Consider the following 26713-nt stretch of genomic DNA (forward strand, 5'->3'; position numbering starts at 1 on the left):
ATGCAGCAACCATTCTGTCAGGTGCAGGGAGGCGAGGTTCAGATGAAGCTACCAGCCGTGGTCTTGTGACATCAAGTCTGGACGGGGTGGGAGCGTGAATGGAGCTGCCACTGAGAGGTCCAGAAACACACTAAACCAACGCTGGCGTGGCCATGCAAGAGCTATCAGGACAACCTTCGCCTTGTCCCGCTTGATCTTTAGGATGACCTTGTGAACCAAGGGGATCGGTGGGAAAGCACAGAGTAGGCAGTCTGCCCATGAGAGCAGGAAGGCATCAGAGAAGGAGCCCCTGCTGAGCCAGCGCAGCAAAGAGAACTGATGGCATTTCCTTTTCTGTCTGCTGGCGAACAGGTCTACCTGGGGAGGTCCCCACTTCATGAAGATGACATTGATGACCTCCCAGTGAAGAGACCACTCGTGGTGAAAGGAGAAGGATCTGCTCTGGTAATTCACCAGTGTATTCTGGGCTCCTGGGAGATGTGATGCCTCAAGGTGAGTGGTGTGTTTCACACAGAAGTCCCACAGTCTGAGGGGTTCTTGGCTGAAGATCGAGCTCCTCCCTGCTAGTTGATGTAAAATATTGAGGCCGTATTATTCATCAAGACCTGTACCACCTTGCCTGAGTTCTGGGGGAGGAACACATGGCAAGTTAAGTGTATGGCCCTGAGTTCCTTGACATTTATATGCAGGGAGAGCTCTTCCTGGGACTAGAGGTCCTGAGCCTGTTGAGGTGAGCTACCCACCCCAAGTTTACTGATGCACACGGGGGGGGGGGGGGGGAAAAGAAGGGTACTCTTGTCATTATGGAACCCAGATCTTTCCACCAAGTCATTGAAGCTAGGATGGGCAGTGAAATCATGAGTACTAAGTGCAAGTAGTGTCTGCCCGGGGACTAGACTGATGCCAACTAGACTGATGCTTACAGACTAGATCTGTAAGGGTCTGAGGCATAGCTGTGCATACTGCACCACATAAGAACATGCTGCCATGTGACCCAACAATTTGAGGCAAGCCCAAGCACTTGTAAGAGGGTGGGTTGTGACCTGGTCGATCAGGTCCGACATAGTTTGGAATCTGGCCTCTGGTAGATAGGCCTTGGAATGGGTGGAGTCGAGCACTGCTCTTCCGATGAACTCTTCCTCTGAATTGGGACCAAAGTTGCCTTTTGCTCATATATTAATGGACCCAGCACCTGAAAGGTGGCCCGTACTATGCCGATACTGAGCTGCACTTGAGCCTGCGAGCAGCCTTTGATCAGCCAGTCGTGGTACAGGTAGACTTGTACGCCTCGATGTCTGAGGAAGGTTGCTATCGGCACCATACACTTTGTGTAAACCCGCTGGGAGGCTGACACCACAAACATGAAGAATCTCCTGTGTATGTGAAAGATGGAGATGTAGAAAATAAGCGTCCTTCAAATCAAGGGCGGCATACCAGTTTCCTGGATCCAGGGAGGGAATGACGGAGGCCAAGGAGACCATGCGGAACCTCAGTTTCTTGAGATATTTATTGAGGTGACGCAGGCTCAGGATGTACCATAGACTTCAACTGGCCTTCGGGATTAGGAAATATCAGAAGTAAAACCCTTTCCCTCTCAAGTCTTGAGGAACCTCCTCTACATCCCCATATGTAGGAGTGCTTGCAACTCCTGAATGAGAAGCTGCTCATGAGAAGGATCCCTAAAGAGGGACAAGGTAGGCAAGTGGTAGGGAGGGGGTGGACAAATACTGGAAGGTATAACTAACTGTTATAGTGCTAAGCACCCAATGGTCTGATGGTATGAAAGACCATGCTGGGCTGAGGGCGACAGGCAGTCCAAAAACAGAAGAGGGGATGGATCTGGAGAATAGACCAATGTGCTGTCCTGGGCGTACCTTCAAAAGGTCTGCCTGGCCCCACCAGGGCATCTACATGAACCCGATTGGGAAGCTGAGGCAGAAGGTGGGGCTAACGACATTAATAGCCCTTTCCCTTTCTTTGTAGGGCTCTTATCAGCAAGATGCCAGGAATCTGGAAAGTTGCTGGGAACTAAAATGCTTCCTGGAGGCCGGGGGCATGTAAAGGTCCAGGAAGTGAAGTATGGCTATTAAGTTTGGAGTTCATCTGTTCAGAGAAAAAGGAAGTACCCTTGAAGGGGAGATCCTGGATGGACTGTTGCTTGGTGCTGATTCGGAGTGGTTCAGCTCCAAGACTGCTCTGAGAGCTGCCTCCATGAGTAAGGCCTCCAGACAAATGTCTCTGTCATTTTGAGTGCCCCATCTGAAGCCTCTGCAGATCTGGCACTTCTCTTTAACGTGAGTTTGCCCGAGGCACATCAAACAGCTAGAGTGCAGGTCACTCACTGGCAGTGGCTTGCTACAGGTGGCGCACAGCTGGAAGCCCAGGGAGTGGGGCAAAAGTCCCTCAACTACAGGGACAGCTATTCACATTATATACCACTGGTCCCCAAAGTTTTTTGTCTGCACCTCTCCCCCCTGCGGAAACCAGGGGCTGGAGCTGCGGCTGGGGCCGGGAATGAGGGAATCCAGAGATGAGTAAGTATTCTTTTTTTCTTTGCTTTTCTCCTATAAAGACTGGCTGCTTCAGATTCAGCAGACAAGAAACAGCCCTGTTATTAATCAGCTAGAGGAGGCAGCCTGAATCTCCCCAGGGCAGAGAGACAGCTTGTACAAGCATTCAATAAACAACAGGTGATGCCAGTCACCATCTCTCCTTAGCACTTGCTACTAGCCTGCCCTTTCATACCTGGGAGAGAGAGCTCTCTCTCAGAAGGCATCCTGTGAGGATAATTTCCTTGTTTCATGGTTTAAAACGAACTAGAGAAACAGGAATTGAAGGATTCAGACATTTTGAGGAGCAGAATATACACTTCTTACGTTTCTTGTTTGATTTGCTTTCATTTTCACCAGTTGACTGCTGTTCAACGCACTAATTTTGTCCAGCATAGCACACCTGTACAGCTGCTGAGAACTCCAGCAACGTTCTCCCCATCTAAGGGCCTCAGTGGAACATTAGCAAGCTGCACAAGTACAGCAGCTAGCACAGAGGAACAGCAGCAACAGGTTTAGGTTATGTTTCACTTAAAGCCGTACCAGAGATCCTCTGTGCTCTGCCCAGAAAGAATTACCACCACCAGACAGCTAAATGCCTGACAATGAATGAATCGGAGGGGTGGGATAATTTCCTACCTTCTGGTTGGTTATCCTATCTAGCAGTTTCTGTCTAGATAGAAGGCCTGTTACTTAGGTATTGCCAGAACTACATGAGCAGAACTTAGTGATGTTCACTACAGAGAGCGATTCAGATGATCTAGTAGTAGAGCTAATTTATATGAATCACAGTGAACAGTTTACGTGCTGCATTCAGCCTGTCTTTCTTTCCACAGAATGTCAGAGAGTGGATCGGGAGTTCAAGATTATTCAAATTTACCCAGACTTTTTTTGTTATTTTGAACAGTTTTCTGTATTTGATACTCAATAGTCAAGTGGTGTTGATTAGTTTTGACTGGTTACATAGTCTTATTTCTATCCCTTGATTAGAGGAGCATAACTCTCTCTAATCATCAGGAGGAGGGCATAAAGAACCCACTAGAGCGTCCGTCTCAGGGAGAGGTTACAGCTGAAGCAGACGAACAGGATAAGGGGCTTTTTATCCAGGTATAAATGGGTAATACCTTGTCGTCTCCGGGGCACACAGATCTTGCCCAAGGCATCGTTCTTAGAAAAAATCCTATCCCACCTTAGGTTTTATTGGCTAGATGCAGAGTTTAAATTTAAGGTTTTTTTGTCATACCATGTCAAGGCCTGAGTGTGTGTGTGTGTGCTATTCTAACTGTGGCTGTGTTCAGATTCTTGTCTGGAAGCAGGTGCTCAAGCATAAAAGCTTAATGTTCACTAACCAAGAATATCTGTGGAAATAAAAACTTGATCTCTTGAATATATTTACAGAGTACTTGTGCTATATTTCCCAGCGCTGTAATCATCCAACTCAGAAGTGGAGCCTCGAGTCAGTATAGTTGTCTATTGTTTATTGGTGCCTTTGTATTTGCAAAAGTGGCTAAAATTTGCCTTCCAAGAGAGGTAAGGAAGAGACGGGTAAAGGGGACACTTTCTGCCGTGTGGATAAGTTGAGGATACCTTACCTCCTGAGAGCAATCTCCATACTGAAAAGAAGGATAGTGATATAGCCACCTTGAAATGTCCACTCTAATCACCCTTCATTAACCCATCTTTTAAATTAACTTAATGGTACTTTTGAGACCCCATACTTATAGTACCTACTTATTAATTTTCAATCTTGTACTATATGAAGACCAGCACAGAATCACACAGAGAATGAAAACTGTGAATAATGTCTTTCAGTGACGGTTTAATTCTTTGAGGACTCCCATAAAATATTAACCATAGATTTTTTTTTTCTAAAACCAGTGAAAGACATCGTGAGCCAAATTTTCAAAACAGAGCCTCTAAATCACACTTACAATTCTGCACTGCCAAGTTTTAGTGTACAGGACATTTTATTCCCATATTTTGATATATAAAAAATTGGATGCAGAAAAGTGTAGATGCAAAAATGACTGAAGATTCAATTTTGGAAGCCAGGTTGAATCCCTATGAAAATTTGTCCTTGTAAATGTTACAGCACGAATGTAACGTGCTGTCTTCTAACCAAGTGATTCTCAACCTTTTTGGGCTCAGGATCCATTTGTAAACGTTTATGGCCAATTGCGACTCAGTAAACAGTCTGGGGGTGGAGGTTGTTGGTTGATTTTGGTCCTACCCCTCAGGGGAGTTGAGTCCTGCCCAGCACTCGCTCCACAGTGGCAGCTCTTGTGCTGTGGGGCTGGCTGGGCTTGCTCTCTGCTCTACGCATTGCAAGCTCCAGGTTGTAGCACTGCTCATGTCTGCCCTCCTACCCCGACTCGACCAAATTTGTGAGAGTGGAGTTGAGAGCTGGCTCATGGGGTTGCAGTGCCATTCACTAAACTTTGGCCTTCCCAGACTCCTGTCGTCATGTCAGCTGGGTGAAATCTGAGTGGTGCTGGGATCCTAGAGGTCACAGTGCCTGGAGCAAGGAGGTGAGTCCAACCAGTCCCGGGACAGGAGCCGTAGGAGCTGCCATGCAACCATTTGAAACATTCCGGAGACCCAAGTTTGGGTCCTGACCCATGGTTGAAAAGCCCTGCTCTAACCTTTCCAGCGCTCCACTGGACTTCACTGCTAGCAGTGAATTAGACAACAGCCACAGAAATGGTCAGTTGTATGCCAAGATATAGCCAGGCAATGCAGCAACAGCGTCTGTTTTCCTATTAGATGAAAAACTGCCTTACCTTCAATTTGTGCCCAAACGGCACAAGACTGTGTCCTCACCTGAAAAGGAAAACAGAACCAACGTCATTATTTTCCCATGAGATGTATTAAATCAATAAACCTACATCATCAGCAAAGGCATTCAGGCAAGATGCAAATTTAGTACAGTTAGAATAGAGTCCTGTGTTTTTGCTTCATCATCACAGTTTTCCTGAGAAGACTACAGGCTATAAAGACAAGAATAAAGAGAAAGTCTAGCTCTCATCTTTTGCATAGAAAACAATGGACCTCTAAAAACCCTACATGACAAGGACTATATAGTTGCATGGTTAAGTGTTCAAAAAGTTAGGAAACACCAAAGTTAAGGCTGCACATGCAGTCTTAACTCTACTCCCATTCACCTGTAGCAATTCCTATACAGTGTTTAATTACATGGACACTCACTGTTTCTCAAATAACACAGTATACAATGTTTTCTCCAGCCTTGTAGACACATCTAGCACCTTATAATTTTTAAGGAATCTTTAAATATAGTGCTTACACTAGTTTAATATTCATAATGGTCCAAAATATCTTACTGACAGACTTCTTCTATAAACTCGTTTGATCAATTCTCCTCTTTTTCAGTGTGTTCTCTTCTCTATTCTTCCCAGCAACCATGTAAAATTCCTTTTTCTTTTTCAGCCTCTCACACCCCCAAATATACATATGTATGCATCAGCAAATTTTAAGTACTACTCTGTTGTGTATACTTAATATGAATTATGTTATATTGGCATAGTTTAACATGTACTTTTCATATAAATGACTTACATGGACTCTGGTATTTATATATATTTTATTGAAGGTTTTAGACAAAAATGTATACTACTGCATTGGATAAATGGTATGTTATCATGTAATTAAAGACTGTCATGATGCATCTGCACAAGGGGACAGCATTAACTTTGTAGATACAATCTTTGTTTTGGGCTTTATTTTGAGCTTCTGTGCAACCTCAATGTTACTTAATACGTTGCTATGGAATTTTCTAACTGTTTAAAAGGACAAAAGATGAGGTAAAAAAGGAACAAAAACAGACCTGCAGGAATTCAAAACACTACTGGCTTGAAAAGTTTGGCACTAGCTCCTATAAATTCCACTATCTGGAGCTGTTTGGCCAACTGCCTATTTGGCATGTTTTATCCCATGCACCGTAAGAGTTCTGCAGGAAGTAGATCCTCTCCTGCCTACCTTATGAGTTGCACAGCTCCTAAATTCAGGGCAGGGTACACTCCTGTGCACCTTACAGTAGGTCAGATTGGAAAGTTCTTACTCGCATTGGTGAACACTTAATCACACATGTAGTCCCAATGACTTCCGAAAAATGACTCATGCAAGAAACTACTCTGCACCGAGGGTATGGGGCTCACAATCTGACCTAAAGTGTGAGGCAACCATCCTTAATCCCACACATCTAACAAGGTCCGCTGGGATTGAGCCAAGACATCCCTATGGAGTTTTTGCTTCGGCCTCTATACTACATTTTTCACTATGCACAAGTTAGTCATGCAAACACGGACAGTGTAGCCTTCCATAGCTGTGCACTTCACAAGCTTAGGGAGAGAAAATATAAGCAATCTACTGCACACTCACAACATGAATTTTTCAAGACCAGTTGTCACTGAACAGTTAAAGGCATTTCCCCCGCAATTAGGATTATATTCCAAATTTCAACTTTCTTCCCCTAGCCATTTCACTGCCTGCTCTACATACTACAAAATACTGTTGCTTTTATTACATACCACAAATTATTCACTCCAGAAATGCTGAATGATGAAACTGGGGTTGTAGAAGGTTTTATTTATGATAAAGAAATTAAACCCACACCATTTTAAGCTCCAAGCACTATTATTTTCTTAGTGTCCTTCATTTTAGGCCTTGGCAGATTGAGAGGCAAGGAATCCATAAAGCAATCACTGGACACTGGACCATCTGGGTTGGAGCTAATTAAATAACACCACGCTCTCACTGAGAAAGACAAATCTGAGGGTGGACAAATTGTTCTGCTTAACTGATGTTTTCATGATAGTGACAGACATTCTGTGGCTATCCCCCAATCCTCCCCCCTCTCCAGAATTTCCACATCCCAAATTTATCACTAGGAAAAATGGATCTCTTCCATTATCTCAGACTTCCTAGCTTCTTCCCTGATGCTCTCCCAACATTCCCTGTTGGAGAGGATTGGGGGCATGACATTTGGCTAGCGTAAGTGGATGTCCCTCACATTTCCCTTGATCTTTCACATTTCACTCAGTTTGGACTGGTGCGCAGTTGCAATTTTATAAAAAGCCATTTTCATTTTCTGGTTTTCATGTACAATGATATGGGGCTAGGGTTTCCAAAACTGCAGGGGAATATTTAAAAGTGACCGACAAAAGGAAAAGAAAGGGTTTGTGCCCTTTTTGGTTGCTTTATAAGGTATAAAGAAGCCTTGAAAGTTCTGTTCTGTGAAATTCAGGTCCTGTATTACCTGGAATACTCTATGGCCAGATCTACACTGAAAAATTACCCACAGCTGACATCGGTTGTCAGCAACGAGTAATTTGTCTAGTGTAGGACCAGGTTTATGATGCCAAAATGATGACATCAGAAGAACAATAAATGAGCAATTTAGGAAGGAAAGAATTTTTAATCACATTATTTAAAAACTTTTGGTATGGCTTTTGCTAATATCTATTTAACATCAATGACTAAATAACAAAGGGCTTTCCTTCTGCCAAAATATTGAAAATTCAACAACTCTGCCTCTTCAATAGAGGTATGAGTATCAATAACATACACCCTCCCAAAAAGTCCTCCAGTAAAACCAGGGGTGACCACAGTTGATATCCTCTGCTATTTATAAGGCTAAAGTACAAGGAAAACAAAAAACTTCAGTATGAAGAAAGTCTTGTCATCTTGTAGTGTCACTTGGAAGAACAGAATACTTTCTTTTGAGTCAAATGCTTTACTCTAAAGAATCATATTGTTGCTCTTGAGTGGCTTTCAGATACTAACACTCCCAATGGGTAAATTATGGCCTCTGTAAATTATAGGCACCTGTAAATCCCCTATTAATCAGTGGGGTTTGTGCACACATCCCTGAGGGCAGAAATTGGCACTAAATCCCTAATCCTTTCCTTTGTTTATATTTCAGCATTCAGAATTGCTTCTGCATTACAGTGGTGAAGAGATTTGCAAGTAATTAAAATGGCTACTTCAAGACGTTTCAATTTAAATTTTATACCCTCAACTTGTTGTTCCTTACAATAATATCATCACAGAACAAAAGCCAAAGTTTTCCCCTGGTTTTGCAACTAAAACTTCTTTCATTCAACGAAGTCTCAGAGAAAAGTTTTTAAAATATCCATTACCTTATTCCATTGGCTTATAATTCTCAGTACCACACAGTAATCTTTCCCCTGCTTTAAGGGAGCATTATAGAACGCTCCATAGTAATGTCTGTCTCCAAGAGAGATCAGCATGTTGTCAGTGACGTCCTTGGCCAGGAATTCAGCTGCCACATATCCCTCAACGTCAGTGGCATTGCTAAAGAAAGTTGCAGCCACCAGGGAATCACAAATAAATGTGCTTTGCAAGGCCAAGGGAAGTACAAACACTTGATAAAAACTAGAAGGAAACAGAAAAGCAACTATCAGCATTCATTCCCATGCACTAAATACCATAGCAAAATCGTATTTCCATTTAGTCCTTTATATATATTGCACTTTGTTTCATAGTTTTCAAATCATTAACATTCTGTGTGAAATCTTTCTGTGTGTGGGTGAAATATTTCACTTAATTTACAAACTATTTATTGCCCTCTGTATAACACATACTATATATGCCTATTATAAGGCTGATTTTCCAAACTGCATACACAGATTCAACATGATTGTGCGTGGTAATTTGGCCATTCGCACATGAAAATACTAACTGAGAATCACTACAAACTGCCCTTTTGCTCAATTTATTTAACATACAACTTTCAGCTCCAGTTTGGCTACAAGAAGAAACAGATTATCAGCCTATAAAAACCTATTTGTCCCTGATTTCCCAGAAAGACGCTTTTCCAATATCAAGAAAGTGATCACAGATCCCATCTATTGAACTTTAATGGGAAACCTGCCCCTGGAGTTCACTAAACAAAGTTCAGAGCATGATGTCCTCCCACAAGAAATAGCAACTATCACAGTACATGCAATTTACTGCTGTTACACTATCCTTTGGCTCCTGCACTATGTTTTAACTTGCAAATATTTCCTGCCTTACTGGAATGTGAGTTACAGTAATAACTTCTCTCTCTTATTTCCCAAGCACTTACCATCATATGTCAGCAAAGCTAAAACTCACTTCTTCAAATAGTAGTTATCATTTTGGCACCAGTAAATTAATACAGTGGTGCTGTTTATCAGGATATGCAGAAGAACAAACTTCTTTCTCAACTTCCTCTTGACTACTAGAGAATTTCCTGTTATGTATAATATGGTTTGCACATGAAAATTATAAACTGCTCTTAGTTACACCAATGAAAATCTGGGGTAGCTCCACTGAAGCCAATGGAGTTACACCAGTATAATGTCAGAGTGATTGAGGGCAGAATTTTGGTCCAAAAAAAAAAAAAAAATGGAGATTAACCTGAAGAAAAACTCCATAGCTGAACAATCCCAAACTATAGTGAAGATGGGATCTGGATCCAAACTTTCTGGTTTGGTTCCACCTCTAATAAAATTATCTAATCGAATACAGTCTAACATAAACATCAAACATCTAAATTATCAGTAATTTAAAAATATATTTCGGGGAGTCTGGAGCATGTAAGGAAAAAATCCACAGACCTGATAGGTCCATTTCTATCTTCTGCTTTCCGTAGGCTGAGTGCTGGCACCGGTCCTTGTACTGTTACAAACTCTATTTCTGGGAACAGAGGATCTAAAAAGCAAACAAGTATGAGCACTTTAGAAAGGTTTCAGAAATAATTCAAGTCAGAGTACTAAGCTTTTTCTCACACAACACAGTAACTACCCCTAAATGCTGCAGCTGGGCTTTCGATTGAAATCTGAATACAAATATCTTAGAGTATACAGACAACATCTTTGGTTACCAAACACTGGAGATTATTTTTATTTTGATTGAACTGCATATCAGCAGGCTCATCCTGAGAGTGGGATCTAAACCTTAGTTCTTGTAAACCTTGAACATCTGAGTCAAATAATTTAAGCTATCATACAAGACTTTCAGCACTTCCCTGAACTTTCAAGAGCCTCCTCAACTCCTACAGAACTCAGAGGTAGGAAAACAAATTCTGTTGCAGTAGCTTTTTTTGGTTCCTATTTTGTACCCTCTCTTCCTTTGGCATCCAAACGCAGTCAAGAGAAGCTTTAATTTCAATTTTCTACTTAGAGAAAACATCAGGGATTTTTTAAAATATTTTTTTGATCCTAGCCAAAGTGCATGAGGCCTACAACATCCAACTGATCTGAGCTTTGCATTAAATGTCAGACAGGGAGTGTAACAGGGAAAGTCCCTTTAGAGCACTTAACTGTATCTACCATGCCTAAGAAGTGGCTTAAAGAATTGCAAATCTGAAAACCACAAGTGCCTTTAACGTTTGGGGGTCTTTGCCACATTGGGTAACTGGTCAGAAATACAAGTTGTTAAAATTTTAAGCACATCTAAGTCTCTCCAGACTGTCCTGATAAGAAGCAAAGCTGCAACAATCCAAAATTTAAAAACTGGTTTCATTCTCACCCCAGGAAACAGGAGGGGGCCCTATAAGCAAGTTCTTCCATGTGCAGTATTTGGCAACCAGGACATTTAAAAAAAAAAAAAAAAAAAGCACCTTGCCAGAAAGTTAACGCTTGCCAAAAAGAAATCAACTACCAGGTCTGCAGAACATCAAAATTTAACAATCCATGTGGGAAAAATAAAGACTTCAGACCACCTTTATGAAGTAGGAAACAATGCCAGCATCTAATGCGGGGCTGCCACTGCGTGGGAAAATTCCTGATCAGGAGTGAAGCAGCCCCAAATCCAGCTGCTTGCTGTTAACATCTAACCCTCCTGGTCTTCAGCTAAACTGCTATAAAAATTTCTACCAGGATTACAGACTACCATCTTGAAGCAACATCTTTCAAACTTCACAGTGACATAAACCTAAAAGTGCCAGTATCTACCCCAGCTTCAACTAAACCTGCTCTGCGCAGCCTCTCAGAATGAGTGCTGGGTAACCAGGAATTTGGCACTTCACTATGAGGTTTATTTTTATGGCAAGAATATTTGAGCTGGGTTATGGTGTTAGCTGGAAGCCAAAACATAGCACAAAGCACATGTAGTAACACTGCAAGTGTAATAGGAAAACAGCATGGATCTGGATGTTATACTTCCTGGAAATGACAAGATAAGGCACTTGTTCACAGACTGTTCGATGGTTTGGAGGACTCCGCATTCGCACTGTGGCAAATCTTTGACTCTCCCATTTGTGCATCAGGTGCACACCTCTTCCATGTAACATCCTAATATGGTTGATGGTCATCCACTGTTTTCGACAGAGCAAGAAACCAGGATGTTCAAAAGTGGGATCATCATGAGGTGTTTATTGTTTACGTCAGAGCCTGCCCGCCCGCCCATTGCATCCGCCAAGTGTCTTCTGGGGTGAAGCTAGATGACGGAAGAGCTTCTCCAACCATGCAGAGTGGTTGGCAGGACTTAAGGCAAGCGTGAGGTGGATGAACAACGTTGTCATGGCATGAGAGCTTTGAGTTAGCAAGAACTCTTTTGTGCTCGTGCTATGTAGACATCTCTCTCCAGATGGCTGGAGAAAGGATGTTTGCGAGGACTGGAAACCAAGGAAGCAGAGTGGCCTTCAGGAGTGTCAGCTACAAGTCTCACAGCCTCATTTAGCAGGATGTTGAGGAGGTCTGTGTGTGAGCTTCTTCCCCAAACAGGCACACAGTACTCAGCCTTAGAATAAATTCAGCCAGTGTTGCCTTCTGCAGTGTTTGAGCACCTCAACCCATAGCTCAGACCTGCTAGCTTTTGGATGATATTGACACAACTCAGTTGTTTGTTATCAAGCATATGTTTCACACAGGAATGGCCCGATTATTTAAAATCATTAATATTCCTGAGTTGTCCCTTTTTTAAATCTCAGAAACCTTTGACTTTTTACAGATGCAGTTTACAACTGAAGTCTTATAGAATCATAGAATCATAGAATATTAGAGTTGGAAGGGACCTTAGGAGGTCATCTAGTCCAACCCCCTGCTCAAAGCAGGACTAACCTCAGCTATATCATCCCAACCAGGGCTTTGTCAAGCCTCAGCTTAAAACCCTCTAAGGATGGAGATTCCACCACCTTCCTAGGTAACCCATTCCAGTGCTTCACCACCCTCCTAGTAAAAAACTTTTTCCTAATGTCCAACCTAGACCTCCCGCCCTGCAACTTGAGACCGTTGCTCCTTGTTCTGTCATCTGCCATCACCGAGAACAGCCTAGCCCCATCCTCCCTGGAACCCCCTTTCAGGTAGTTAAAGGCTGCTATCAAATCCCCCTCATTCTTCTCTTTTGCAGACTAAACAAGCCCAGTTCCCTCAGCCTCTCCTCATAAGTCCTGTGCTCCAGCCCCCTAATCATTTTGGTTGCCCTCCGCTGCACTCTCTCTAACTTGTCCACATCCTTTTTGTAGTGGGGGGCCAAAAACTGGACACAATATTCTAAATGCGGCCTTACCAATGCCGAATAGAGGGGAAGAATCACTTCCCGTGACCTGCTGGCAATGCCCCTCCTAATGCAGCCCAATATGCCATTAGCCTTCTTGACAACCAGGGCACACTGCTGACTCATATCCAGCTTTTTATCCACCGTTACCCCCAGGTCCTTTTCTGCAGAGCTGCTGCCCAGCTCATCGGTCCCCAGTCTTTAGCTGTGCATGGGATTCTTCCTTCCTAAGTGGAGGACTCTGCACTTGTCCTTGTTGAACCTCATTAGGTTTCTTTTGGCCCAATCTTCCAGTTTGTTTAGGTCACTCTGTATCCTATCCCTACTCTCCAGGGTATCTACCACTCCCCCCAGCTTAGTGTCGTCCGCAAACTTGCTGAGGGTACAATCTACCCCATCCTCCAGATCATTAATAAAGATGTTGAACAAAACCGGCCCCAGGACCGACCCCTGGGGAACTCCGCTTGTGACCGGTTGCCAGCTAGACATGGAGCCATTGATCACTACTCGTTGAGCCCTATGCTCTAGCCAGTTCTCTATCCATTTTATAGTCCATTCATCCAACCCATACTTCTTTAACTTGCTGATAAGAATACTGTGTGAGACAGTATCAAAAGCTTTGCTAAAGTCAAGGTATATCACATCCACCGCCTTCCCTACATCCACAGAGCCAGTCACCTCATCATAGAAAGCAATCAGGTTGGTCAGGCATGACTTTCCCTTAGTGAATCCGTGTTGACTGTTCCTGATCACCTTCCTCTCCTCCAAGTGCCTTAAAATGGATTCCTTAAGGACCTGCTCCATGATTTTTCCAGGGATTGAGGTGAGGCTGACCGGTCTGTAGTTCCCTGGATCCTCTTTCTTCCCTTTTTTGAAGATGGGCACTATATTTGCTTTTTTCCAGTCCTCAGGGACCTCCCCCTGTTCCCACGAGCTTTCAAAGATAATAGCCAATGGCTCTGAAATCACCTCAGCCAACTCCCTCAGCACCCTCGGGTGCATTGCATCCGGCCCCATGGACTTGTGAATGTCCAATCCTTCTAAATAGTCTTGGACCCGTTCCTTCAGCACTGTGGGATGTTCACCTCCTTCCCATTCTGTGCCACCCAGTGCAGCAGTCTGAGAGCTGATCTTGTCTGTGAAGACAGAGGCAAAAAAGGCATTGAGTACCTCAGCTTTCTCCACATCCTCCGTCACTAGGTCGCCTCCCTCATTCTCTAAGGGGCCCACACTTTCTCTAATCTTCCTCTTGTTGGCAACATGCCTGTAGAAACCCTTCTTGTTCCCCTTCACGTCCCTTGCTAGCTGCAACTCCAATTGTGCTTTGGCCTTCCTGATTTCATTCCTGCACGTTCGAGCAGTGTTTATATAATCCTCCTTAGTCATCTGACCAAGCTTCCACTTCTTGTAAGCTTCTTTTTTGTGTTTAAGTTCGCCAAGGACATCTTTGTTAAGCCAAGCTGGATGCCTACCATATTTGCTATTCTTTCTGCACATCGGGATGGTTTGCTCTTGTGCCGTCAATAAGGTCTCTTTAAAATACAGCCAGCTCTCTTGGGTTCCTTTCCCCCTCATATTAGCCTCCCAGGGAATCCTGCCCATCAGTTCCCTGAGGGAGTCAAAGTCCGCTTTTCTGAAGTCCATGGTCCGTATCCTGCTGCTCTCCTTTCTTCCTTTCGTCAGGATCCTGAACTCGACCATCTCATGGTCACTGCTGCCTAGGTTGCCACCCACTTGTACTTCCCCTACCAAATCTTCCCTGTTTGTGAGCAGCAGGTCAAGAAAAGCATGGCCCCTAGTTGGTTGCTCCAGCACTTGCACCAGGAAATTGTCTGCAACACTCTCCAAAAACTTCCTGGATTGTTTGTGCTCCGCTGTATTGCTCTTCCAGCAGATGTCAGGGTGATTGAAGTCTCCCATGAGAATCAGGCCCTGTGAAATGGAAACTTTCCCTAGTTGAGTAAAGAAAGCCTCAGCTACCTCATCCTCTTGGTCTGGTGGTCTGTAACAGACACCCACCAGGACATCACTCTTATTGTTCTTGCTTCTAAGCTTAACCCAGAGACACTCAACTGACTTATCTCCAGTTTCATACTGGAGCTCAGAACAGTCATAGTGCTCTCTTACATACAGTGCAACTCCTCCCCCCTTTCGCCCCTGCCTGTCCTTCCTGAACAGTTTATACCCATCCATGACAGCGCTCCAATCGTGAGAGTTATTCCACCAAGTCTCAGTTATTCCAATCATGTCGTAGTTTCTTGACTGTGCCAGGACTTCCAGTTCTTCCTGCTTGTTTCCCAGGCTTCTTGCATTTGTGTACAGGCACTTGAGATAAGTAGCCGAGTGGCCTACTTTCACAGTATGAATCGGGAGGCTTCCCCTGCTGCACCCTCCTACTTCTGCTTCCTTGCGGTGTCCCTCTTCCCCACTAACCTTCGGGCTTAGGTCCCCATCCCCCGTCGAAACTAGTTTAAAGCCCTCCTCACTAGGTTAGCCAGCCTGTCTGCGAAGATGCTCTTCCCTGTCTTCGTTAGATGAATCCCGTCCCTTCCTAGTAATCCTTCTTCCTGGAACAGCATTCCATGATCGAAGAATCCAAAGCCCTCCCTTCGACACCACTTGCGTAACCACGCATTTACTTCCCCAATGCAACTGTCCCTACCTAGGCCTTTTCCCTGAACAGGGAGGATGGACAAGAACACCACTTGCGCTTCAAACTCCTTAATCTCTTTTCCCAGAGCCACGTAGTCCGCAGTGATCCGCTCAAGATCATTCTTGGCAGTGTCATTGGTGCCCACATGGAGGAGCAGGAAGGGGTAGCGGTCTGAGGACTTGATAAGTTTTGGCAGTCTCTCCGTCACATCCCTAATCCTAGCTCCAGGCAAGCAGCACACTTCTCTAGTTTCCCGGTCCGGACGGCAGATGGATGACTCCGTCCCCCTTAGGAGGGAGTCCCCGACCACCGTCACCCTTCTCTTCCTCTTTGGAATGGTGGTCGTGGAACCCCCATCCCTAGGAGAATGCATCTCTTGCCTTCTGATCAAACGGGTCTCCTGATGATCCATTCCCTCCGAAGGGTCCTCCAAATCATTCTCCGCCGTAGTACTTGTGCAGAGAGGATGAAAACGATTCCTTACTTCTATCTGCATGGTGGGCACATGGGTTCTCTTTCTTCGGGAGGTCACATGCTGCCAATTTTCTTCCCTGTTCTTCATTGTCGCCTGCCCGGCCTTCTCTGAATCTTCCTTACGCTCTGCCTGTGCCTGATGGAGAAAGACATTGTTTTCTGTAATGCACTGCAGGGTTGACATTTGGGTCTCTAGTCCTTTAACCTTCTCTTCCAATAAGGAAACCAGCCTGCACTTGGTACAGATGAAGTCATTTCTATCCTGTGGGAGGAAGACAAACATAGCACACCCATTGCAGGTGACAACAACGGATCGCTCCCTCTCCATATCTCTGGTCTGAGAGCCTCCTCAGATGCTCACTTTCCTGCTCAGCAACGTCTGTAAGGCAAAAACCTGCAGTGGGCTCTCTCCGCAGGCGAACTCCCAGGCAAACTCCCTCCTTCTCCTTCTGTTAGCCACCCCTCTGTTCGCTGCTCAGCTGGCTGCCTTTTATAAGGCTGGGGCAGTTGCCCCGCCCTTGCACTTACCCCTCAAAGCCCCGCCCCCGCAATTAACCCCACCTGGATCCAATCAATCACTCAAACAGACAAACCCCCAACTGCCAAAATGGTGCCTGTAACTGCACCAGTCACAAGCACCCACCCACAGTCAGCTGTACTTGCACCAGTCACACACCTGGTCTCTCAGGTACTCCCCCCTCTAGCACAGCACACCCCACACAGCTGCACTCACTTAGCACACACCTGGGACAGCTCCCAGGCAAACTCCCTCCTTCTCCTTCTGTTCGCCGCACAGCTGGTTCGCAGCTGGCTGCCTTTTATAAGGCTGGGGCAGTTGCCCCGCCCCTGCACTTACCCCTCAAAGCCCTGCCCCCGCAATTAACCCCACCCGGATCCAATCAATCACTCAAACAGACAAACCCCCAACTGCCAAAATGGTGCCTGTAACTGCACCAGTCACAAGCACCCACCCACAGTCAGCTGTACTTGCACCAGTCACACACCTGGTCTCTCAGGTACTCCCCCCTCTAGCACAGCACACCCCACACAGCTGCACAGGCTAATCACCACACTTGTAAAGAACAGCGTCACTTTCATTATACTATCAAATCGTGATAGAAAGACTCTTTAAAGGTCTTTCCTCGTGGCTTTCCACCATTATTCTACGACTAGGACAACACTAATTTAGTTTACTATACATATTACAGTCATAAATGACTCCACTTAAAAGGATGTTATTTTCATAGTGCCTCTTTTCCATATGCCTCTATTTAAAATGAATATGTGCTTATTGATAGTTAATCATTTGGCTTACCACCCTTTTAGAAATCCTTCATTTGGTGCACAGAGCAGCGCTGTTTGGAGTTTTCTACTTTTCTATATGCCACTCTCTGCTGATAATGCTTTAAAAATAGTGACGGAACTGAGCCGCAAGGTTTGCATCCAGATAGCATCTTTCCCCAAGTTCAGGAAAGTCAAATCAAGGGTTCTAGTTTAGGTCCAGCTATAACTGGAAACAATTCTCTGCTGAAATAATGCCATTTTCATCACCAACATGTCTTGCAAACACATTGTTTCAAGGGTTTTATGGTTGCCTGGGGATTTTTAGTCAAATAAAAATCTTTTATTACATTTTCACATTTAAAATAAAGAAATGGGATAGGAACAAATTGTATAAACAAGGGTCACGTAGAGGTACTGATTACATAGCAGACTGTTAAGTACAACATATTGAACCACATGTATGTTATGTTGAAGGGTAAAGGGCTTTTAACCAGGAGAAAACCAGTACCACAGAACCTTCTGAGGAGGAGACACCCCCCCCCCCCAAAAAAAAGCCCATTAGAAGAGAGAAAAAAGTAACTTAAAAGGTCAATTAAGTCAAATATATTGATGTTTAACAACAATATAGTGGGGAAAACCCTTATCTGTGTTTTAAACACATTATGGAATGTTACTTTTTTTTTTGGGGGGGGGGGGGGGGGGGGGGGCATTAAATATATGCTGTTTGGTTCCTTTTTGCATTTCACCCAGTTTCTTCAGTGCATGTTAAACTGGCTGATTTCACTAAATTGTTTTTATTTATTTCTATTGTGGCAGAGACCAGAGGTTAGGACTCCATTGTTATGTTTGTACAATGCCTATCACACAGGGCCAAAGAGCTTACACAGCCTATATGTATAAGGTAAGAGACAACAGGTGGATACAGACAGATGGGGGAACACAAGTAAATAATGAGATGATACTGGTCCAGCATGAAAAGTAGAGTTCTCAGGGTACTAGCTATCTAACCATTTGTTTGTAGGCATCATGGCAGAGAAGAGTTTAAGTTGGGATTTGGAGGAGGACAGCAAGGTGGCTTTGCGAATGTTTATGGAGCTTCTCCCATGAGTAAGGGTCAGCATGGGATAAAAACACAGAGGTTTGTTGGAAATTATTTTAAATTTGACAATTAAGACTGGAAAATCAATTGCAGAACAAATGCAGGGGTCCCATAGGAGAAATTCTGGGTTGGGCTGTGGAGGATCTTAAAAGCAAAGAAAGACAAGTAGTTCGGGTCTGATGCAGACAAGAAGGTGAAACCTGTAGGAGAGGTGCAAAGAGGGAGGAGATGGGATCAAAGTCACAAGCCAGAAAAATGCTCCTGGCGGCAGAATTTGGGGCCAGAGAGGATGACACTGGAGAAGTTGAGACATGAAAGATGAGGGCCTGGATGAGAGTTTTAGCTGTGTGGACAGAAAGGAAAGGCCATATTTTAAGAGATGTTATGCAGGAAGAAATGGCAAAATTTAGATGTGGCCTGGAAGTGAAGATCTAGAGAGATCCAAGTCAAAGATAATGCCCAAGCTATGGGCCTGGGCTAAAGGGAGGATGGTGGTGGAGTCTTGGAGGGAATGATTAAGAGCTCTATTTTGGCCAGGCTACGTTTAAGATGAAGGTTGGACATCCATGGGGAGATGTCAGAAAAATAAACTGAGATTTTGGTTTGGCCAAGAGGAAGCAGGTCAGGAGTGCGGAGGTGAATCTGCAAGTTATCAGCAGAACAGTGGCAGCTGAAATTGTATTTGTGAATGTGACTGCCCAGAGACAGGATGTAGAAGGAGAAATGGAAGGGGCCAAAACTGAGAGCGGTAGGACCCCCACAATACATTGGAAGGAGATGAAGTTTACATATGGAGGAAGGATTTCCCTTTACACTTCATTTCACATATCACCTTTCAGACAAAATAGCACTGGGCTACTTTATGGCACCAATCCTGTCAACAGTTATGCATACGCTTAAATGTTATTCATGTAAGTAATCTCATTAGCTTCAATAGGACTCCTCACGTATTTCAATACAACATGTGTAAATGTTTGCAGGATCGGAAACTAATTCCTTCTCCCATATAAACATCTACATTTATATTGCGTGTTGTCATCAATTCCCCTGCCTGCTTCAATAAAACAAAAAATCATTTCTCTGTAATTCTTGTTTTCTAGAAAGGTAGATGTTGTAACTCAATGCCCCCTGAGGGTCTGTCATGATAGCACAAACAACAGGGACTATCCATCACCCACAGTAAACTGACGTCTGCTACCTGTCTTCCGCCTTCCACTGAAGGAGGAAATTTTTAACATTTGAAAAAAGAAAAATAAATTAAAGAGCCTTCAACCATGAGGGGAGTTGGGTGAGTTAGTCTGACTATTCTTACTTGACCATCAGCAGAACAGTGGTAAGCTGTTTTCTTTTCTCCTAAGGTTATGGAATTCCATTTGGGATGCAATGTGTGACAAAAACCCAGACTAAGAGGAGCACCCCAAAACTATTCATGGAGGAAACTTATAATGCTGTGGGATTCATTCCTTTAGGCCAAATAACTCTTTCTAGACCTTCAGTTTCATGATTATTCATTTCTGATTAAATTATTTTAATAAGAAGAGTGAGGTGTCATCACATTTGTGTGCCAGAGGAACATTTGAGAGGTCTGAGGACTCACTGGCTCCTGCGATATCTTTATCCAAACCCTGTAACTGGCATATACAAATACCTGTACCAAGTAACAATAAGCACATACCTTGACTCGCTGTAATTTTTTATAAAAGTTTTCCATTTTTCAATTAAAAATAAAAGTGGTTGTCGGGAGAAGGAAATATGGGAAGCTGTTACTGAACCCAATATGCATATTTTTATGGGAGGGAAGTTAAAGACGTTCCCCTTTAGTAACTCAGACACAATAGCCCCCCTTCTCTGTGACCAGGAATCTTCTGATCTGACAGGCATGGTGTTCCAACCCACAGCAGTTCATTCCAAACTTTAGGAAACTGGCCAGTCTCCAAGGTGTTAAACAACTGGAGATTAGCTAGTGTCCTAAGGGTTAAGATTTCCTCTTTTAAATTGGTCTCATTCTGAGGAATCTATCATTTCCTTCCTCAAAACAAGGGCTGCAGGAGGACTAAAATTTCACCACTGTTCTTGGGTACCCCACTAACCAGAGGTGCTGGGTTTCTTTATGATGGCAGAAGCACACACACATCACCTTATCCCTGCACTCTGCCTGCTTGTTCCTCTTTAACAAACAGGATACTCAAGTATGCAAAAATCCTACTCTCTGAAGCCAAAACAATGGAGCAGATATGGTACTGCATGCCTGCAAGTCAAAATCCAGCCAGAAGGTCTGATGTTTAGGTCTAACAACCCTGACAGCGCTCCTTAAAATTAACACTGGCTGCTCTCTGTTGATATGCATGCTGTTTCCAACTTTCCAAGAAAGATATATTTATAAAGATGTGTTTAGGATGTTACAAGGAAGAAAATGTTATCAGAGAAAAACAATCTTTAAAAACAATGACAACAGGTTTTGTTTATTTTGTTCAGCCCAAAGTCTGGGAGATAATGTGAAGGCTGCAGAACACTGAGGGTGGAACAGAAAATGAACACACTCAGTTTTGTTTCTTTCACACTACCCCTACTGTACGTTGGGATTGCCTTCTGAATTACTGTCTCCGAATGTTCTCCCTCTCAGTCTCTCAAATCTCTTCTCAAACCCACTTGTTTTACATAGCATTTTACTAACAATTCAAGAGCAACCATCTCATTTCACCATCCTTGTGTTACTGATAGTCCAAGAAACATACTATAGCTCTTAAGCTTCTGTTCCAAAGCGCATTAGCCTTCTTTTTATTATTATTATTAATTATTATTTGCACAGAACTTATACTCTAAACTCTGTAGGGCAGGGCCCATGATAATTCTTTGCATATCCCTAAAGCTGTGGTACCTTAGAAAAACAAACATTAAGTGAGATCATGCACCAAAATTTCAAAAAGTAATTAGTGATACTGGGTGCCCACGTTGAGACTAGTAAGTGAGGCTTGATTTTCAGAAAGTGCACCTGAAAATCAGGTCCCTTTAAGATATACCAACTTGAGCACCCAAAACTTGGGACACATAAAATCATTAAGCGCTTTTGAAAATTTTAGCTAGGACGACTTCTAAGTGTACCTATTCTGCAGGTACAGTACATTTTTTAATCAGGCTGACATGGAGGACATTACAAAAATATACTGGTTTTCAAGTATCTTCTCTCCATCCTTTATGCTTTTTAAAGAGGCTCACAGACATGTTTTATTGCATCTACATTTTAAAACGTACTTTCTAGATGGCAGGAAATTGTTGTATGTTACAATGTTTTTTCAGGGAGGCTTGCATTTTCTTTATCAGAAGGAGACATCTATTCACTCAGGACAAACTCCCACCACACACTGTTCCCATACGTTGCGTATCTTTGCTGTGTTTATTCATTTAAGCCCAATATTTCTTAAATTCTCTCTAGCCGTTTCTCAAATACTGGAGAGTGTTTATAAAAAGAGACTTTTCCTAACTTCAGAAATAGTCAGCGATAATGTTTTACCAAGATATCTTCTTCACGAATGATCTATAAAAGGGAGAAGCACAGTGGGGACTATACACGATCAGTAACCCTGACAGAGAAATAATGAATCAGAGACAGTACAACCCTACCAGCCTTTTTGCGGGGAGGGGAGGGCGGAAGGAGTGATGGGGGAGCAGGAGAAACAGACACAAACTGTCCTTCCTGCCAAAACACAGAAAGCTCAGATCACCAATCTTTTAATATCAATGGTGCAATCATTGCCCTACCATATTTCATGACTCAAGCTCCCATCTCATGCCGTGAGAACTCTTATATAAGCCGGGAGGGGCAGTGTAAGAAGGATGATGCTTGGAATATGAAAGGAACAGAATTTAAGTGATCTGTGAAGCACTTGACAGAGCATATTTACTGGCCACGAGACAAGAACAATAACGTGCTCTTCACAGAGTTAATTTAAAAGGGATCTGTTTGCCAGGCTTCCTATGGTAAGGAAAACAGCAAGAATTCTTGAGCTTTTTGTGCAGACACACATCCCATTATGGGCACAATGAATTATCTCATTCAGGATATCTGAAGCCAGGGTAGGTTTCCTGACAGACATGTATAAATGGTCTAGATTCTCCCGCTCCTTTCCTTCTGAGCACAAAGCAACCTTTCGTTAACATTTAACTGTACCGCACAGATTCACACTAAACATGCTCTCTGACCTTCTGAATTTCTTCCACAGAGGAATATGGGCACCATGGAATGATATGCCTCTAGGGCCACTGTATTTCATAGCATTACAGAATCTATGGGCCTGATCCTCAACTGCAGTAGCGCTGTTGAAGTTGCTGAGATATGGGAATTTACACCAGCTGAAGATCTGATCATATGTTCTGAAATGTAAATCCATGACTCACCAGCAACAGGTGTTTATTGTGGGTAAATTAAAGGCAATACCTCCTTAAGCTCCTCTAAAAGAGATCAGCATGCAACCTCCAGCGGCTTCATCACCTGATGACAACGGTTGAGCCAGTTATAGTACGTCCACAGTAAAACATTTGTTTCAGTCTTTCAGCTTCCTTAGAGCATTTGATCTTGGGAGAGGACTTACATTTATATAGGACTCTTCATACTAAAGGGCCACAAAGCACTTCAACAAGCTTAAACTGGCATACAAACTGGGATAACGCCACCACCACATAAGTATAGCCATCTGATTAACAGCACACAACAATGCAAGGCAGGAAGTGAAGAATACTATATCCTAAATAAACTCCAAGAGGGATTTAGGTAGGAAGAATATAATTTCCCAGGCATGGCATACAAGTTAAAAGTACACTGTTAGGTGAGTTATTTTAAATGCTACACTGGTGTTACAGCAGCTAAAATTATTAAAATGGAAAGAATTAGATTAATTTACTTTTCATCATTAACAGTCTTGGTTTGCTTTTTTCCTTTTCACTCTCCCTGGATCACAAAACAAACAGCTAGGAAGTGAAACTGACCAGTCATTAACAAGCACAACCCTGCAACCTTCTGGTTCCAAACACTGCTGGAGAAAGCTGAAATCCACACCAAAAACAGTTTTTGTTGCAAAAAAAAAAAAAAAATAGAAACATTTTATTAATCCTGAATTGTGCAATTTTATAAAAACAAATGTGGGAGTTAAATCAAAAGTGACTCAAATCCTATTACTCTTAGATAAAGTAAATGGGTCTTTTAATGGGATCTTGCTTGTTGATAAGAAGACATGACTAAATTTTTTGGCCTCTCCACCAGACACCTCACCCAGGACTATGCTGGTGCGTTCATTCAGTACTAATTCAGCTCAAAAGGAAGCACACCAGGTTCCAAATCACCAACACCACATCATGCAGCACCTACTGGAAAGAATTCTGTATAGGTCTTCTGAGCAAGTAATGATCTGCTCCAATCTTGCATAGTTTGTGAGTTCTGACAGGATGACAGTGTAAAGTGGAATGCCTACAGGTTCTGGTACATGCTTTGTTTTAACAAGACACATGAATAGATACAACAATTCACTACTTTTGAGTGACAGCGAGGCAACTTCTAAGCCAAAATTATCAAATAATTCCTGTATATCACTAAAATGATCCAGAACACTGTGTACCCTACACAATTTTAGCACACAAGGAAGAGATTTTTTCCCCTTCTATGATGTTTTAAAAGCTTAGATTTACTATTAAAAAGTACTGAATTATTTATGATTTGGAAAATACCCCATAAACAGCTCCCTAGTTCTTCATTAGACATCCAGCAGATAAACAGCTGCACCTAGTGGCTGACCATAGTTACAAAATTTGAAGAGCTTGCTAGGTTTCATGTTTATTATCTGTCTGCTACCAAAATAGAAAGAGAATTTGACCCAACACCAAAGCTAGTGTTTCACTTCTTTTAAAAAAAAAAAAAAAAAAAAAAAAACCAAAACCAACCAACCAACCAAACAAACAACCCTACCAGAAGCTTTTCCTCATAGGAACAGTACAAAAATGTCCTAATTTAAACCAATTTATCTAGAATCAAAATGAGCTCAAAGGCTGAAGTTTGTCATTAGTGTAGTTTGCTTTATGGAAAAAAAATCCTGGAAGCAAATTACAAATAAAACACGAAGCATAACATGCTCTTTCTCCTTCTCTACCAACAATGCCTTTTCTACTGAAATACCTTTTAAAATCACCAACTATCGGTAGTGCCATCTATCTATGGTACTCATCCCATAGGGCCCCCATTACAATATTGGAGTACTTCACAATCTTTTAACACTTCTGGGAGGTATGGCAGTTCTACCATCCGAATTGTACAGATGGGAAAATGAGGCACACAGAGACTAAGTGACTTGCCCGAGGTCACAGAGGATGTCTGTGGCAGAGCAGGGGATTGAACTAGGTCTCCAGAGTCCTAACCACTGGCCCATCCTTCCTCTCCAGTTACCCTGCAATGCTGATTTGACATTTAAAAACAAATGACAGCCACTGTCCCCATGCTTTGGGATTTGCTGACTCAACAATAGCATATGAAATCTGTAACAATTAGATGACAGTTTTTGAGCACAAGGCAGGAGTTTTTCAACAAACCACACGGAGACACCAAGTTCAAGTCAGCTGGCAATATTACTAGTTACTCTGAGCACTCACACTCAAGTGGTCATCCTGTTTAAAAAAAAAAAAAAAAATAGCAGGACGTACCAGTAATTTGAGTTGTCATGGAAACTAGCACCGAAAGATCCAAAGCTGCTGCGGAGATATTCACAGTGTAATTGGTGCATGGGCGCAAATCAAGACACACCTCTGGAGTCTGTCCATAAGTGGTGAGGTTAAAGGTCATTTCATGAAAGAACTCCTTCTGATACCAGCGTTGACCCTGTATGTGAAACTGTAATGAAATAATCACAAGGCTGAAAATGAAAGACTTTGATACTTCACATGGGTTCAATTTGTGGGATACTCGAACTAAACCATTTATCATAAACTTTATGAAAAAGAAATTTACCATATCCTTGCCGGAAAAGAACATGTGCACACAAACATACTATATTAAATTTGTTGAGCATTACCTTAATCAAAACATTTCCAGGCTTTATGAAAACATAGCATGCGTGTTGGTAAACGTTAACAACACTGTACTAATGCTGGTTCTTACACTTCTTTTTCCCTCTCACCACTTCCTCCCTCCCTCCCTCCCTTTTTCTGTGGTAAAGAAACCCCACCGTCAAAACTGCTAGCTTGCCAGCCAGCAGGAACCAGAAGCCTACTCATGTATCTTCATTGTGGAAACAGTACATTTACAAAAGCGAATTCACTTGGCATGCAGTTATCACTTGATACTGAAAGGTGCTCATTATTATCAAATCTGACTGAAGTCAATTTAAGACCGGCCATACTGGATCAGACCAATGGTCCATCTAGCCCAGTATCCTGTCTTGACAGTGGCCAGTGCCAAGTGCTTCAGATGGAATGACAAGAACAGAACAGACAATAGTCGAGTGATCCATCCCGTCCCTTCCCACCCCAGCTTCTGACAATTATCACTTTTCCAGCGGCTTCCCCATAGCAGTTCCAGTTGGCTTTGGCCAGTTCCAGTCAGGTTAGCAGCTCTGAGATGTCGTAATAAGGCCCAGGCATGGTGACTAGAGTGTGTGAAGTTCAGACCTTCAACACACTCAATCTACCGCTGGTGTCTGGCTGAGTCTAGAGCAGTGTTTCTCAATTTTATTTCCCCCCGGAACCCTTGCGCGCCCATGCCATACCCTCTGCTGAAAAGTCGAGAAAATCTTCCTCTTTTCGGCGGCGCAGTGTAGGGTTGTTTCGGCGGCACGCTCTCTGAGCCGTTTTCGGCGGTGCGCGAACAGCTGTTCGGCGGCGCGCGATTTTTGTTAATTTCGGCGGCGTGGTTCCGCTTCTTCACGGAACCCTTCAACTCAGCCCACAGAACCCTGGGGTTCCACGGAACACCATTTGAGAAACACTGGTCTAGAGACTCTAACATGGCCTTCACAACCTGTGGGCTGCCCGACTGGTTGTACTGCCAGTGTAGGTCCTGTGTCTCTTTTGTCCAGCAGGGAGTGTATTCTTCCCGGAAGCCCCAGGAGATACTCTTCTTGGAGCCCAATGAACCGGTGATAACATTCTGGTGTTGCAAGGTGTTGGAAGCTGACG

General features: G+C 43.2%; 1 protein-coding gene across 1 annotated transcript in view; it reads right to left on the minus strand.

The window, feature by feature from the left end:
* The window catches only part of SUSD1 (sushi domain containing 1), an 89573-nt gene that overhangs the window by 7131 nt on the left and 55729 nt on the right, over positions 1-26713 (minus strand). Inside the window, exons 18-21 of the mRNA XM_067553489.1 lie at positions 25244-25430; positions 10169-10262; positions 8705-8960; positions 5330-5369 (exon numbers count right to left, since the gene is read on the minus strand). Of these exons, the coding sequence (XP_067409590.1) occupies positions 5330-5369; positions 8705-8960; positions 10169-10262; positions 25244-25430 (577 nt within the window). The remainder of the gene's footprint in view (positions 1-5329; positions 5370-8704; positions 8961-10168; positions 10263-25243; positions 25431-26713) is intronic.

This window comes from Emydura macquarii, unplaced genomic scaffold, assembly GCF_026122565.2.
Source record: "Emydura macquarii macquarii isolate MOO-44397 ecotype Brisbane River unplaced genomic scaffold, CSIRO-AGI_Emac_v2 contig_1451, whole genome shotgun sequence".
Lineage (NCBI taxonomy): Eukaryota > Metazoa > Chordata > Testudines > Chelidae > Emydura > Emydura macquarii.